This window comes from Notolabrus celidotus, chromosome 23, assembly GCF_009762535.1.
Source record: "Notolabrus celidotus isolate fNotCel1 chromosome 23, fNotCel1.pri, whole genome shotgun sequence".
NCBI classification, from domain to species: Eukaryota; Metazoa; Chordata; class Actinopteri; order Labriformes; family Labridae; genus Notolabrus; species Notolabrus celidotus.
Window position 1 is genome coordinate 13,726,766 of NC_048294.1, and position 17,205 is coordinate 13,743,970.

The 17,205-nt window shown below is 39.3% G+C and overlaps 1 protein-coding gene across 1 annotated transcript in view; it reads right to left on the bottom strand.

Moving 5' to 3' along the window:
* The window catches only part of LOC117807432 (phospholipid-transporting ATPase ABCA1-like), a 255,352-nt gene that overhangs the window by 81,946 nt on the left and 156,201 nt on the right, over positions 1-17,205 (bottom strand). The window contains 2 exon segments of the mRNA XM_034676741.1: positions 11,706-11,895; positions 13,174-13,272. Coding sequence (XP_034532632.1) covers positions 11,706-11,895; positions 13,174-13,272 — 289 coding nt within the window.

Here is a 17,205-nt window from a genome sequence, read left to right on the forward strand (position 1 = left end):
AGCCTGCTGTATTTGCATGCTAACCAAAACAAGTGTTTTAGCCATATTGTTTTGATGCTAACGGATGTTAACGGTTTTACCTCACCTTACGGTCTATGGTGTCAACAAGCAGTAGCGAAATTTGCCTTAACTCTTTTCGGCAGATTGATTTGACATGATGTGTGATCAGTTTGCCTCTGGTTCTGCTCATATTAGTGAAAGTTAACAATCATAATTAAGGGCTTGTCAAGGGGTTTTGACCAATCAGAATCAGACATTGTACACAACCGTAAGATCAGTAAGAAAGCCAGGTAATAATATCCAGTTAAATAATGGATCTGGGATACAGCTTTCATTATTTCATGTCTTCAACATGGTGAATACAAATACATCTGAATATCTTATAACACCCATATTTGGTGCCAAAGTGTCAACATTTTGTATTTGGAGGGACAACTTCTATATAAATGAATCCTTTTGAAATCAATAAGTAATCCTTCAATCAATATATATTGTCTTCTTTTTACATCTTTAGTAGGTAGCCAGGTAAGGGGTTGTTATGCAAATTTGCGTTACATCACGGTCCTGCTCACTCTGTCAGGATGCTAATTTGCATAACCACCTGTTCAAAATACATTGCCCCATATATCAGTTGGCTGGAACCTCTTCTCTGCATTCCTGAGTCCAAAACAGGCTTTGTTTTCCAGGATAAATCAGTCTTAAGTTTTGAAGCACATAGTAGTGCTGTTCCAAGGGGTATAAAAGTTACAGAAAGTGAAAGAGCAGATGAGGATGAGTTTAGGTTAAACAAGAAGAAGGAGACAAATACAGGGAGATTAGAATGAAGATAAAATACTCTGATAAAAAAATAAATAGAAGAAAATAAAAAAGGAGTGGATAGAGGATGGAGACGAGTTAAAAAAGGAAAAAGAAGAGGAGGAGGAGGAGAACTTGAATCACAAAGCACAGAAGAAAACAGAAAGAGAAAGACGACGAAGAAGAGGACCCATCTGGCTTATGAATCAAAGATAAGGAGGACGAACGGCGCAGCAACCTTGGCTTATCTCTGAACAAACATGCTTCGCTTTTGAAAAAGCCACAGAAACTCTGAAACAAACAGAACCAAAAACAAGAGCTTTTACTCACCGCTGTGTGTACAATAAATTTAGAGCTGCGAATACAGTCAGTGTGAGTCTAATTATTTTGGCCTTAGTCCATATCCAGGATCAAAAAAGACTGGAATGGGAACACTATGTGATTGTGAAATACCTGGGCTTGCATCTCGTGTTCATTACCGGCTTCAGTGTGCTTTGGCATTCTGTACATAACATCAGTTCTCTGCCACACTGTTGTAGCTTGATAGCTTGGGAAGCAAACAGGGGTGAGGGAAATGTAAACTAAGGAGTAATCAAATCTGTTGAATGAGCCGGCGTACTTGAGCCCTAGAGAGAGATAAGAGACTGTGCTGGGTTCACATTGATCTTGGCATTGTTTGTGTCGTGCAGTAACTCAACGGCAAACTTCACATTTAACTGCACAAAGAGAAAAATCACTTTTCATTTTTCTTTCATTTGTATTGTCAATTTTTCTTTCACTCCTTCTCACAAACTGTTCCAAAAACATAGCACAAGTAGATATCACCAGCTACAACAAAAACACTCGTTCGTTCTATTTATTTTTGCAGTTATTTTCATTTGTTTATTATTACTTCTTTCCCCATCTCCCTGTTTTTTATTAATCTAAATTATACCTTCATTTCCAGACTTGTCAAACATCATTCTGTATATTACTTTAATATTGACTGCCATTGTTTGTACGTTTGTATGTCTCATGTCTCATTCTCTACTTTTCTTTGTATATTTTGTTTTCTTTGTTTTTTTTGGTCACTTTCTGAAAGCTCACCAATCAAACAGGGTATATATGTAGAAAACAGGACCTTTAAAATCTAAGGTAAACTCATACTGCCAATTTTGCCTGCTTCACATAGGAAGCGTGTTTGCTGCGTGCTGCATGATGGCTGGTTTTCCATTTTGGTGTCCTTTTTGACAGATTTGGAATATTGAGCATGAATAACTGGATACTCTTCTAAAGAATTGGTTAGTGTGTGGTGTGCTCCGTAGTGCACACCACACACTATAAGATCAGAAGAGAAAGATCTTGTGCGATCTGTCTTTTATTATCATCAAGTGTGTGGTCTCTAAATGTGTGAAGGTTTGAAGAATCCTGTGATGTGTGCCAGCCTTTACATTAAAAGGCGTCATGTTAATTTTTAATTAAAATTTAATTTTGGAATGCTGTTGTTGTGCCTTCAACATAATCTCATCGAAATAAGTATAACACATGTCTGCCTCCTCATACTGTCAGACTCAGAGTCCATAGCTAGCTTCAATCACAGATCACTCTGCCATCACTAACTTTAACAAAAGTCACCATCTGTCACTGTTACTTGTTGCTCTCTATTTAAACAACCATGAAATACTACAAGGATTTAAGGGATGCTAAGTCAATATTTAATGAAACATGTTGTGGCTTGGAGGAAATTTGACTGGGATACAAGATATACCAGTTGCCACCCAAAGCTTTCATCTACCAGTGCCTGCCTATAGCTCCTTTCCTTTTCCTCTCTCTTCCTCAATGCGAGACTGGGTTTCAACTTAAAAAGGACTTGGTATTAAAATGAAAGAAATTAACACACACAATTAAAATCTAAAAGTTTAAACTTAATTCTTATGTATGGTTTGCAGGAGCTGTAAAGAAATCTGACTGCAAAAGAAAAAGCTTTCACTGCCGAACTATTAATGATTCCTGTCCCAATGTGAGACTCTTCCAAATTACTTCAATAATGTGGACCAAATGAAACGACTTTAGACTGGGGCTTTTTAAATGGAGGAAATTAACACATCCCACTAAAATGATGGATCCTTCGCCTTTTTTTTGACACATGTTGCAGAGGTTTGACTTAGATTAAGCATAAGCCTCAGAGAAAGAATCCAGTGGGAGGAAGGGCCCTTCAGAGGGACTGAAGCTGTAGGGCTTCAGGCAGCGCATGCTTCAATGAAGCGCATAGCATAAAAATGTACTTTTAAAATGCAATAACAAGCATATTCAGATTTGGAGGATATACATACCCATCTCATGATCTGTCCTTTTTCCAAATACATATACAGTATGGATTCAGGCTCATCCTTACGACACACAGTCAATATGTAGCCTGCATGAATGCTATGACGGCACAAGCCAGAGCCGTCACACTTCATTAGTTGTCACGCAGTTGACATGCTTCCTGTGTTTTTTGAGAATAAACCCATTTTATGTATTCCTAATGTTGATCCATCTGATTGTGTTTCAGCCTGTGTGCTTTCAGTTCTTCTGAGATCATTATGATTTAAGCATTTTGAGCAGAAGTGACAGGCTGTTTATTGCACAATTGTTTGTCATCATGTGTATTCCAGGAGCTGGCCTTCATTTGAGCATCTGCCATTGTGTTATGTGATTATGTCCAATATGATCACATCACAACCATCATATTTAATTGAGCAAAACAATACTATTAGCTTAGTGTGTGAACACCCTTGTTGGGTTACAACCATGCTGTTGGTAACCACAACAAAAAAACAGCTGTGGCAATTTTGTAAACATCCACCTTGGTGACAGATTTTTATCCAGTCCCCCTTCTGTTCTTTTTTCGCCACAACAAAGAGAAGCCAGTGCCTCATCCACCATTTGCCTCACCTCGCAATTCACTGACCTTTCTGCTTTTGTTTTTTCAAGCATCTCTTGCCTTCTGCTGAGAGGGTGGCTCTGGACAGGTCATTTTACACTAAAATGGATCTGCGGGTGTTTAGGAGTCAAAGTGACAAATCAACAGGGCCCCGGCAAAGAAAGGATGTGTCAGCCTGTTGTTTTTGCCACGTTGGACTGGTGGGGGTTTTTGGAGCTGATATGTTGGATTTGTTCCTGGCTAACAGATGTTGTTGGGTTAAAAAAAACCTACCACCAGTTTACACATTCCTCATGTTTTCAGAATCTACATTAACCATGTTGAAACAGAGACTGTGTATGAAAACAAATTTCTGGGTGAGATAATTGATCATAAACTTTTTTTGGAAGCCACATATACGTAATGGACTAAAATGTCAAAAAACATTGCCCTATCAAGTAAAACTGGAAATATCCTAACTCAGAACTCATTTTCGCTTGGTTGTTCTGCTATATTCACGTATATGACCTACCATGTGGAAAAATGGGGTAACATATAAACTTACACAAACTAAGACTAATCTGTTTTAAAAGCTGCAGAACTGATCTATTCGAGTCGAAAAGCAATGCACCATCCTTATTACATACATGCTTTTACATTGCATGATACAATTGATCTAAAAACAGCACATGTAATATACAAACTAGACAGTGAAAAACATGGATCCATTCTCAGTGACAAGACCCACTGAATTCTGAAGAGCCACTGTGAAGCTCATAGATGGCAGTTGCAACATTGGAAATGTTAACTCCAGCTAATACAGGGGTGTCAAACATACGGCCCACGGGTCAAAACCGTCCCACAAGAGGTTCCAATCCGGCCTGTGGATGACTTCCCAAAGTAACACAATTACAGAGCAGACATAAGCTATAATTTTTCAATAAAAGTAACTGCTATTTCAGATTTATCCTCTGGGGGTCGCATACAGTCATTGTGCAGACAGAGTGCACCTGAACTGCGCTCTGGGAGAATATCTGCAGTTTGCATAATCCAGTGGAAATTCATAGACTTTTTAGAGTACTTCAAGATCCAATCAACACTATTTTCATGTATGAAAACTTGTAACAGCAGAAGCGGTGGATCCACCTTTTTTCGAAAAAAGGAGCGATATATCGTACACATGCTTACCATACATGTGCGTAAAAAAAGATAGTTCATGTAATATGAATATTTTCAGAATGTAAATGTACTTTCTGCACTAAAACAAAGGGGAACATTTTGAGTTGTCCTTCTCTATAGGTTATTATGCTATGGTTTTACTGGCCCGGCCCACTTGAGATCAAATTGGGCTGTATATGGCCCCTAAACTGAAATGAGTTTGTCACCCCTGAGCTAATATCTGACTAATCTAGAAACAAGAAAAGAGGAGGATCTGAGAACTCTGGCAAAGAGCTTAAGAATGCAATTTTTGTCTGTCAAATCAACCCTACGTATGCATAACTATGCATAATTTGTAGCTTTAATGTAACTGATATAATATAATATAATTTTACCTCATACAGTTTTGAGGCTAAAAGTCTTTCTTGAGCAGGCTGTTAACGTGTTAAATCTTGCTGTTAAAATGTGTCATTTAAAGTGGGCTCTGAATGGGGTTCAGCTGTGGTCAAGCTTCTGTGGATTAACAGGAAATGAATCACATGCTGATCAAGCAGTGACATCTATGGTAATATTAATGTTAGCGAGGGGGGTGGAGTTTATGGTATGATTTTAAAAGCCTACACAGTAAGGTATTTATGCACCTATTTGCTGTTAGCAGGAACTTTCTTTTCATTCATGAATCTCATCTTACAACCAGAGGTGATTGGGCCTCCACCGCTAAAGCCTCAAAGCTTCTGAATTCCCTGTCAGAGGATCCCAGGTTAGCTGAGTCTGTACTCTCTTTTACGTTACCACTGAATACATTTTTTTATCAAAGGGCTTTCTCTAAACTGTCGTAATATTGTTAATTATTTATTTTTTAATTACATTTCGGCTTTTTAACTTGTTGATTTCACTATCTTTACCTTCTTGATTTTCTTGTTTCTTGCTTGTTTAGTGTGACATTCTCTGGAACTCCACAAGTTATGTTACTTTCATTTTCTTTTTAAACTGGTATGAAACCTTAGACTGTCTGTTTGTTACGCTTTATTTTGGTGTAACTACAACTCATTAGGGATGCCTAATAGCTTATGTATGTTATGTAAAAATGGTAGGTAGAACAAGCTTAACCTTTAGCCTACATTTTTTTAACAGTTTAGTCCCTTAATGAACTAATGACCTCATATGAACATGTCATTTGACCTCCATGTGTTTTTGTGTAAAGATAAACTGCTAATGCTGTTTTAAATGAACTATTACAATGACTACTGTTGACAGGTATGAATCATTGACAATGTAACACTCACAGTATCATACGACATTATTTAAATATCGATTTATTTTTCTAAAAGTACGAGAAATACTCCACTTAAAAGCCCCTTTTGTCCAACAAACAAACGACACAGGAAAAGGTAGTCGTGTCTCCTGTGCAGAATACTTTGCCTTTTTCCCATTCAAATGGTAAACCAATGCCAAACTTCAATACCCTGATAGATGAGGCCAAGGAGAGTAATTTGCAAGCAAGCCGTAGTTAGGCCAGTCTCCAAATGATAAAGACATCAATCGTAATTCGCTGAACGTGGTGGCTTTATCAATTCCTCTGCACGCATGACGGCCTATTCATCTATGAAGGTTAAATATCACCAGTGAACGAGAGTCAATACCTCAGAATTGATAATGGGCTTACTGTTGCCTGCCATTTCCATGGAAACAATGATCTCGCACCGGCTCCCTGCGGTTGGGCGTCCGTGTTTTTTCTCTCACTTGTCTTTTCTGTGGTTTCTCAAGGGCATATTCGCAGGATGGGCAGGATAAAAGATTAAAAAAAAAAGAAGAGTAGTGGGAAGCTGGTAGAGTTTGTCATGATTTATTCAAAGGGGGAAGCTTTCAGGTCAAAGGGAATACATCCTCACAGTGTGCTCAGCAACTGTGGGTGGTCTCTGCCTTGGATTTAATTTATGCCTCCACCCAACGCATTGGACCAAAGTCTACAGGTGACTAATGCACACTTTCCCATGCACCTCCATCGTTATAGGTGCATGTGTGTTAAGAAGCTTGCCTCATGCATTTATTCATATTTGTTATGGTATTTATCAAACCATACAACAAGCAACGATGCTCTCAATCTGTGGACTGTGTATCCGAGTATGACAGCCACACTACACAACACAATATATATGTTGCTTTACATGACCTTATGCACTACACTACATCTCACTCTGTAAATTATTGGTTATGGCACACTTGTGGATTATAGTTTACAGCAGAGAGGTGGAAAGGGTTACCAAGATGTGTGGTGTTATTGGTTGCAGTTCCATACATTTATTCACTGTCATGTATAAAGAAGCATTGCAGTAGTGGGCTGGTAAACTTGCATCTATACTTTAAGGGTGGAGGAAAGACCACGATCAAGCATTTCAACTCAAATGACATCATTTTTTTTAACAGCATTAACTCTCAAACTATCCCAGCTTTTTAAATCTTTAAAGGTCTCAGATGATGAAATAAAAAGATGAAAAGTTTGCTGGCTCACTGTGTTACAAAAGCTGACCATTGCAAACAAATTGTGTGTTGCATAATGAACAAAAGGCAGTGATTATGTGTGAATGTCACTGTTAACAGCATGCGTATTACATATAATTACACCGCTCGCTTTTCTTTTTCTATACTCCTTTGTAGCTTCAAAATTCAAACTTCCTTTAGCCACAGTGGGAAACAGGCAACACTATGTCTGCATGATAATAACTCAGAGTCCTTAAGGGTGTTTTCCATGCAAAATGGAAGTCCATTTAATATCTGTTTCCAGGATCTAGAGTGGGACCAAATATGATGTTGCAAATAAAAGGGAAATGATGCAAGAAAACAAAACAGGAATTTTACAAACTTAGTGTAATGAAAGCCCCAACCCTTTAAAGCATTGGATACAGTTCAAATAAAGTAAAATAGTAAATATAAGTTATTCATAGAGCCTCACTTCCAAAAGAGTTGGGAAGCTATGTAAAATGTTCTTAGAAACACATTTCAAAGGTTTACAGACAATAGTGCAAAGACAATGACAAAGACAGACGTTGAAGATAAATGTGTTATTTTATGAAAATATATGCTCATTTTAAACTTGATGCCAGCAACACATTGCAAGAAAAGATGGGATTGGACAACAAAATGATGAAAATTTTGTCCAGCTGTTAAATAGGAAGAAGAAGAAAAAACCTTGAGGAAATTCTAGAGCTATTTCAGTCAATTTGCAACAGGCTGGTAACAGGACTGGATATAAAAAGAGCACTCCGGAGAGGTTGAGTCTCTAAGAAGTAAAGATGGGAGGAAGTTTACTACTTTGTGACAAACTGCGTGAACAAATATTTCAACACTTTCAGAATATTAGCGTAGAACTGCAAAGAACTTAAGACTTCATCATTGTAAGTACATAAGTACCGCATTAAAAACAGACATGACTCTGTAGTGGAAATCACTGCATGGGCTCAAAATCTCTTCTAAAAAACATGTCTGTGAATAATCTGTCACTGTACCACCAAATGCAGGTTAAAACTGTATTCATTCAAAAAGGAAACCGTGTATTGACACAATTCAGAAAAGAAGCGGAACATTTTCCTATATCAGAATTTGACATTCTTTTGGAAAATCATGGATACCACATCCTCAGCTCCAACAAGGAGAAGAACCACTTAGCTTTTTAACCGGAACTGGTTTTAGAGCAACACATGCTGCCACCCAGACTATGTCTATATAACAACACTATGGCTCTGTAGTAGAAGTGTCCAGGTGCTAAACTGGCCTGTCTGCAGTCTCAACCTGTCATCCAATGTAAACAACTAGTGCATCATGAAACAACAAATACGACAGGGGACATCCAAAACTGTTGAGCTGCTGAAATTGAAATCAGCCAAGAATGGGACATTTCCCTTTCAAACCTCTGAAAACTGGTCTCCTGGGTTCCCAAAAATGTCCAGTGTTGTAAAAAGAAGAGGTGATGCTACACAATGGTAAACAGGCCCCTGACTCAACTCTTCTGAAATGTATTGATGCAATCAAATTCAAAATCCACATTTATTGGGGCGCTGGTGGCCTAGCGGTCTAAGTGACCCACATACATAGCCTACAGCCCTCGTTGTGGAGGTCACCGGTTTGACTCCCTGCCGCGACCATTTGTTGCATGTCTTCCCCCACTCTCTACTCCTGACATTTCCTGTCTCTCTTCAGCTTTCCAAGTTCAATAAAGGAAAAAAAGCCCAAAAATATCACTTAATTTTTTTTTACATTTATTTCTCATAAAACAGTAACATTTTTAAGTTAATAGTTACATAGCGTCCCAACATTTTGGGAATTGGGGTTTTACAATACCACACAATACCGCAGTATGATGCTTTTTCAAATTCAAGAAGTGGGACAAGAGGAGAAAAAGAACACACTACAAAACAAGGTAAGGGTACCAGGTAGATATGAAGATAAAGCTAGCACCTCAACAAATGGGGGAGTCCTTGACAGTGCTGTCATAAAATAGGACTGTACGTCAGGGAAGGGAAAAGGTTACACAAAGGGCACCTCTCTTGTTTGACTGTCTCAACAATCATCCCATAACATGATATCTAGACAGTTTCTACTTTAATGCAGCCCCGGATTGGCCTTGTCACATGAAGGAGCTCACAGCAGGACTTGCACAAGTTCAACAAGCAATACTGATCTGTAGAGGGTGTGAAATTGGCACGTTACATGGTGTAGGATATTGTATAGGGGGAAGTATAGGGGACTGGAGGGAAAAGAAAAGTGTGGCAAATGAGCCCTGCACTTCCACTTCCTGTCGTTTTGACTGTCTGGATTGAGTCTTTTTTGTACATATAGTCTCATTTTTCTTGTTAAGATGACTCATCCAAAATAAATACATTATAAAAAGGGGAAATGCCGTCATACTAATGGGATAAAAAACTTTTAGATAAAGCCTGGGTTGTGTTATTGTGTATATTTTTCTAAACTGTGCCATAAGATCCATTTTGAACACTGTCTTACCTCCCTTAAGAACTAAGCCAACAGAAGTACTTGCTTGTACGTGTGCATGCATCCTATTTAGTCCTTTTGTTTTTGGACAGCAGGATTAGGATGTGGGCTTAATTAGAAATATATTAATGTCCTTAGTGGTTGACATGAGCACAATGGGGGATATGCCATGTGTCGTGTGTACAGCTATTTGTCAGCTTTTGAAAGAAAGAAAATAAGAATTTTAAATTGAAGGATCAGTAAGCAGCATTATTCTTCTTACATGTTTTGGAAAACAAAAACACATTTAGTTTCTCACATTCAGTCTTTGATTTACCTAAACAAATGTGCTGTTCCCACTTCTGCAATCCACTCGTACTAACAATTCAGTCTGTGTGAGATCAATGTCTTCAAATGATTGAAAGTTCTTGCAATGATTTGCATAAATTCTGCTTTAGTCTGACAAAGACATCTGCTAGGACTTAGAAACAGTTTGCCAAATAGCAGTTTGTCTGGCACGCTGGTTTGTCTGAGCAGAAATCTATCCAATCTGCAGCATGACTGTCCATTATCACAGAAGAGCCTATGCTCGTCCAAATCACCAGAGACCGCTCGTCTGTATGAAAATGAGGCTGAAGGTGTGAAATTGTAAGTCTGCAGCCAAATCTCAGGTATCAGACACCAGAACTCCCCCCCTGCTTCCCTCCCTCCATCTGTGGATAACCAGCACGAACAAATTCTCAACCATTTGAGGACTCTGAGAGGAAGAAAATAATGGCAGATTTGGGAGGGGTTAGGAATGAGAAATTCAAGTTTAGATCTCTTGAAATGCAGGTGCATGCCAACCAGACTGAGTAAACAGACAAAAGCCATCTCTAATAAAATGACACTGGAGTGGAGGTGGCAGCTTCTCCGTCTGTTTTCTCTCAAGCTTGGCTTTCTCATTATCATTGGGAGGCAGCGGTGCAAACAAGTTAGCTCCAGCTGAGACACCACTTTGTCTCTTTATTGTGATTGGTTCAGTCAGCAGGTGGGGGCTGGTGGACAGGGATGCAGGGTGTCTAACTTGCCCATCGATCCAGGTCTTGATCAAGCCTCTGCAGGTCAGACCTTGCACCATTGGCCCTAGCTGGATTTGGTCATGTATACCACTCAAGTAATGGCCTATAAAAGATTGGTATTGACTTCTTGGTGGAGGGTGAGACATGTAAACCCCTCAGGTCTCCTAATGCAAGCTGAAAAGGGAAGGTTCTTTGAAGAGTCTTTGCTGGCAGTGAGTGTTGTAAAATGTCATAAAAGGTGCTGCAAGGTTGAAGTTTGGGTAAAAGGAAACACTGTGGGTACATTTTCTATGAATTTTTAGTATGTGGAACAAGCTGAATCATTCTCAATGGCCAATTCGGTGTACTTTCAGTGGAATCAATTTTGGCCTTACTTTCATGCCCCTGCGCGAGTCCACAAAAGGAAGGCAGCACAAAAGGCTGATTTACATTTTGCAATGCAATGCAAATCCCTTGTTAGTAAGTACCTTAACATTTCCAAATCAAAATGATGCTGACTGGGTCTTTCACACTCCAAGCCAAAAGCTTCCATGACAAGCATTTTTCATTGCACTGTTGTGTCACAGACTTATTTTGTATTTTTTCCCTCTCTTCGTTGCAGTTTATTTAACCGTGACATAGTACAGTAGGTGGTCCAAGAAGCAAAAAGCAGCTGGGAGCAGAACCCCAGGTGGCTGAAGCAGCGTTTAACTGTCTTTCTAAAAGGGAATTCAGACAGACTGACATGGCTTCTGTTCCAGGGCTTCAAATCTTTGACCTCAAAGTCACATAATTGTCGCTCAAACTGCCTCACCACCCGCGGGAAATAAGGCACAAAAGCTTAAGTGTACACAACTAACCTGAGGTGGAGGGAGCCCGCCTGCACCAGGTGGACATTCGGGTAACATTATGGTGCGTTTAGGTGTGCTGCACTGACAGGAGGGGGAGGGGTTAGACATGCTCCAGTTGCCGTTGAGGAAGATGTCTGTGATGGATTGATCCACGGATGGAGTAAACCAATCAGAGCCATCCGAAGAGCATGGTAACTTCCTGAAAGACAAAGTGGGGAAATATGAGTCCTATCACTTATTAGGACATCCTGATGTTCTCTGTGGGCAGTGAAAATAATACTTTCGTAAAATATTTGATTCCATAAGTTTACGAGAATCAATTTTCAAGCTAATTTCCTGCATGCCTTTCTTTGTGAACTTCCCCAGCTTTGATATCAGCTACATACAAACTTAAGGAAACCTGATTGCTGGTCACATGTTCATCACTGTGCCTTTAGTCAGCTGTAGGGATCTCTGTAGAATCAAAGTGTCCTCAAATCGAATGCATATTTGTCAGTTTTACTCATAGACTGTATAAAATATGAACGTAGGATCCATGACGTCACCCATCTGTTTCTGAAGCACTGTTTTGAGACTAATCAGCGGCGGCAGCCATATTGCTGCTGTCGAGCGATTGTGACGTAAAGAGGCGGGCTTTGAGCCTCCTAGCCAACAGCTACAGTGTTCCCGCCTGTCAATCAAGTCAGCTGTGCCTCTCATTGGAAGACTCGTAATCTCAATATCTTTGAAAGTACCACTTTAGAAAAAAATTCACCCCCCTCACGTGAGAGCCGATCGAGAAATTAGCTATCCAGACTACACTCGTCTTTTGTACCAGGCTGTAAACATGTTTATTTCTGCTGTAAAGATCGGCTCTTTCCCATGCATGTGTATGTGTCTCACAGACTTCCGGAGCCAGCCTCAAGCGGATTCCCAGTGAACTGCAGTTTTTAGCACTTCCGCATTGGACTCATATTTTTAGACCAGAGGTTGCTGCTTGGTTTTACTCCTGTTTTCATCATTTCCTCTACTGAAGGCAGCCAGATTGTCAGATGTTCTGCCACTTATTCCAACTGAGGTGGCATGGCCCAGTGTGAAAGTGAGATCAGTGCATACCTTCTTTACATTTTAACCACTTCATACAAATAGCACAAGTCATAAATACAGTATTTCTTAAAAGACTGTTTGATAGTTCCACTCAGTTGAATGATTTATTGTATTTGTTATAACATCTTAAGAGCAGTAAGCCTCTCATGGCCTTTGTGTTGTGAAAGCACTGTGAACTGTGCTGGCTCTAAACTCAGGAGTTATATTGATCACTTTTAAATTGAAGAAGGTTCATTCATTATTGAACTCCTTCTGATCGGGGTGATCGTTTGTTTTTTAAAACCTTGTAAAGCACTCCGTTCTCATGCTCTGGGTTGTTTTTATCTTGCACAAAGTTTCGATTTGGCATGAATGAGTGTGCAGATTGTGTACTTTTAGTTGAAACACTCACGGTATTGGGTCTCCATCCATGCAGCGAGTCCCAAAGCCAGGCGTGTTCACCAAGGTTTCCGTCACACGAGACACCTCTGCGTTGTCTGGCAGATCATTGCTGCAAATAATGGAAACATAAACAATCAAGCATTTCAATACCGTACAGTAAACACATGCCACTTCAAACCATGAGTATCTGTCAATCCAATTCAAAGTCAACGAGTTAGTACGTTGGTGTTTCTGTCACCGATGACCCAAAGAGGAGTAATAGAGGAAGCTCAGACCATGATACCTCTTTCTTCTATGCAGCTGAATTGATTTTTCACACTGACCTGTGTAGCTTTGATGATATCAACACGCTTGATATTTGAAACCACATTTCTTTGTGGTTCTTTGCTGAGTCAAGATCACAGATTCTCAAAAGGGATGAGTCAGTCAAGAGTCGATACAAGCTGATGAACAGTAGGCGAAGCAGAGCAGGCTGAGTTTGACTTCTATCCCTAATTCTGAACAGCAAAGATCCCTGGGTTTCTGAGGCCCTGAAATCTCTTCAGTCAGTGATACAGTTTGAGTCAGAGGGAATATCTTGTGGTGAATGACAGGTTCCACTAGGTCAACAAGCCTGATTGACAAAGATCTCTGAACTATTCTGTTATGTTTACGATGCAGTTCTGCGTCACAACTGGTTAGAGTTTTCAAGTCCTCTAATTTCTCTTCTATCAAAGTTGGTTAGGATATTAAACGTTTTATGATCTGTCTCTTGTCACAATCGATTAACATTCTCCAAGTCGCTTAATCCGTCTCTGATATTGGCAAAGCACAGGAGATTAAAAGATCATTAATCTCTAATGGATCTTGATGCTACGGAGGAACTGACAGGAAATGTTCTGACAGGAAGTTGTTCAAAAGTAACCTGACCTGAATAAAGCTTTCAGAGCAGATCAAACCTTGAAATCAGGTTGTTCAGAAGAAAGTTGAAAAAAAAAATTGTATAATCTTTGATTTTGTTTGGATAAAACCTCAACTTTGTGATGTTAAAACTTTTAAAGTGTATAAGTCTAACTTTCAAAATATTAGGGGATAATGTCCCTTTAAAATAAGAAACCAAAAAGCTGGTAATATTGAACATAACTTATTCAATATAAAACAGATGTAAAAAACCATTATTTGGACTTGTGCCCCATTCAGAGCACCGCATACCAGATTTAGTTAGCATTTAAGGTCTATTTGCTTTTTAATTGATATTGTGTTTCACTTAAGTCAAGTGCAGTTCTTTTAAAATGTGTTATATAGATAAACTTTGACCTGACTCTATATCTGGATAAGGTCAATCTCAGGAACCATCAGCACTCAGTGTCTATCATTGTTACATCTGCAACATAAACACTGTCATTTCTTGGTCTATTATATCAACCTGGGTACCGCATTCAAGTGTGCTTTAATTCAACTGTTGGCACTCTTCAGTAGCAAGAACCTGAGAAAAACGTGTTCTTGTGATTTACAGATTAAAATGCAAACATCGTCAAGTTTGGTCTTACTAGAAGACATAAATTGCTATTAAAATGTTTTTCTTAAGGTTGAATCAATACATTTTAATTAAGTCCAAGTTGTCTGCAAATCTGACCACAGCTGGGATATGACAACACAGCGTCAAGCAGATTTGTTGCTAAAATTAAAATTTCTAATCTCGATCATTTGTTAGCTGCACTTGCATGAAGATATCTGATTAGAAGGACACATAAATTGTTGCCTATTGGAGCCTGAAAGTCATTGCAGGGGAATACGTCCTGCCTGCTTTTGCTCTCCACACACAATGTTTTTCCCTACTTACACCAAAGCCTGCTTTTCCAGGATTGGTCAACACTGCTTGGGCTACAAAACATACAAACAAAAACATACTGAGAATCAAGACCCCTGTGTACAGATTCAACATTTCTTTTTTGAGTCTGTGAATAGAGATCAGGATATGGTTGATCCAATTTTTATTTGAAAAACCTGGAGAAAGTAATCTGGATAAAAGGATTCTGGATAACAAAAAAAGTGGATTTCCACATGAGAATCATACTTATCTATATTAAACCGTTTAAACAGCCATGATCTGGATGTTTAATGTGGTGCTTGCAATGTAATATTCAAAAAACAATACCACTTTGATTATTCTATTCAAGCGTGAGTAGGAAATAAGTTGGCCATCACTATTTTGGCCCAGGAAACAAAATTCCTGTTCAAGCATGTACTGATAGGAGCCTGCTCAATATTCTGTGTACAGTACAAACTCTTCACAGCCTGTCATTATAATCCGAGTGTCCTGGACAAATCTAAGCTCTGTGTCTCAGTTAAACAATCTTCCCATTCCAATTTCATTCTCATTACTAACCACATACACTCTGCCCTTTATCTTGAGGGTACCAGGGGAGTTAAAACACAGTGTTTCATAAAGACCATCGTGATGGCTTCCTGCCAGCTGTGGCCACAGCCCAGCCGACCATTTGGATTAATGCAGTGTTCATTGTCTCATTTAGAGGCATTCCCATGAAGGTCACGCGGTCATTTTCTTGACCACCAGCGAGCGCGATTGAAGTGGTCTGATTGTAAAAATGGATTATGTGCAGCCATCTGTTTTGCAATTAACAATGGCTGGGTTAGCACGTTATTTAAGGTAATAAAACTATTGGACAGTTCCAAAATGAAGACTTGTGCATATACACAGAGGCAGTGGAACTAATGAATGGTTCATCTAGTCAAAATGAAACATCACAGGAGTAAGAACTGAGACGGTATTAGAAGAAAGTCAAATGAAGGCTGCACAATATCATAGAGATAAAAATCTTTGGGGTGTATGAAAGAGAGTGTTTCTGATTTGTTGTTCTGGGTGTAAATACCTTACTTATATGGACGTCTCATTTAATTGTCAAAGCAAACACACTACAATTAAAAATGCACAACAGGTAAAGCTGCTGTTGGTAGGAATGGTGTAAAAAAACTTTTTTCTGCTGGGTTTGGAGAAAAGGTCATAATACCCATCGGTACTCATCAGTAATTGAAGTAATTTGAGATAATGGCGAAATCTCTGTGTTTTCCAAAGCCTTTGAAGCCACTACTTCCACATAGAACACGCACAGCAATCTTTTGTGGGCGGGGTTACGGGAGCAGAGAGGGGAGGGGTAGTGTTGACATTTGAAATCTCTCTCCGAACTGGTGTTTATATCATGACTACCAACAGCAGCTTTAACTCAGCTTTTTTATTTCTATTGCACATTATTCACTAGTGTGCATGGTTCAAAGAACTTTGCAAAGGATCATGATATAATGGAGCTGGAATCCTCTACTAAATGCACTTTCAAAATAAGAGGCCTTTCGAAAGCACCATAAGAATGTCTAAAAGTCACTCCATAGGAAAGAAAATATTTAATAACTGGCCAGAAAGAATGCCAAAGAGTTCAGGGCATTGAATCTTTATAAGCTATTTCAGAAGAGCAGTTCAGGGATTAGCAAGGAAACCGAATGTGTAGTTCAAGTCATGCCACATTGGCAGAAAATGAAGTGACAAAGTCGAGTGGGCTCTGAAATCCCATGAAGGGAGCTTGAACTTTTGCTTCGAAGCCAGAAATATAGTCCCATTCGCAAACTGGTCGGTTACTCCATTAAAAGCTGTGTACTGTAGAGTCGAGACAAGCTTCAAAAGAAATGTATTTACTCTGTATCATCTGAGAGTCTTTCAGTCACCAGGCCAGATTGTGTCACTTCAATAAAAGGATTGTAATGTATAGCTATGCACTAACAAGGGTGTTTCAGGACAGATAAGGTCGCCGGTGATTGGAGGCAGTTTGCTGGGTTTTATGCTGCTGCACTTGCCTGTTGTTGTTGTTGCTCAGTGCTAATGGCAACTCCATGTGCACCATGCAGTAATAATCCGGTGGTACAAGACGAAACAGCAAATAGACTGGGTTTGAATGTTTCAGCACCATGGAGAGTGACAGACCATTTTCAATGTTTAAGAACAGTGGATGGTGAAATACAGACAGACTGAACAAGTTAGTTTGAGCAGAGT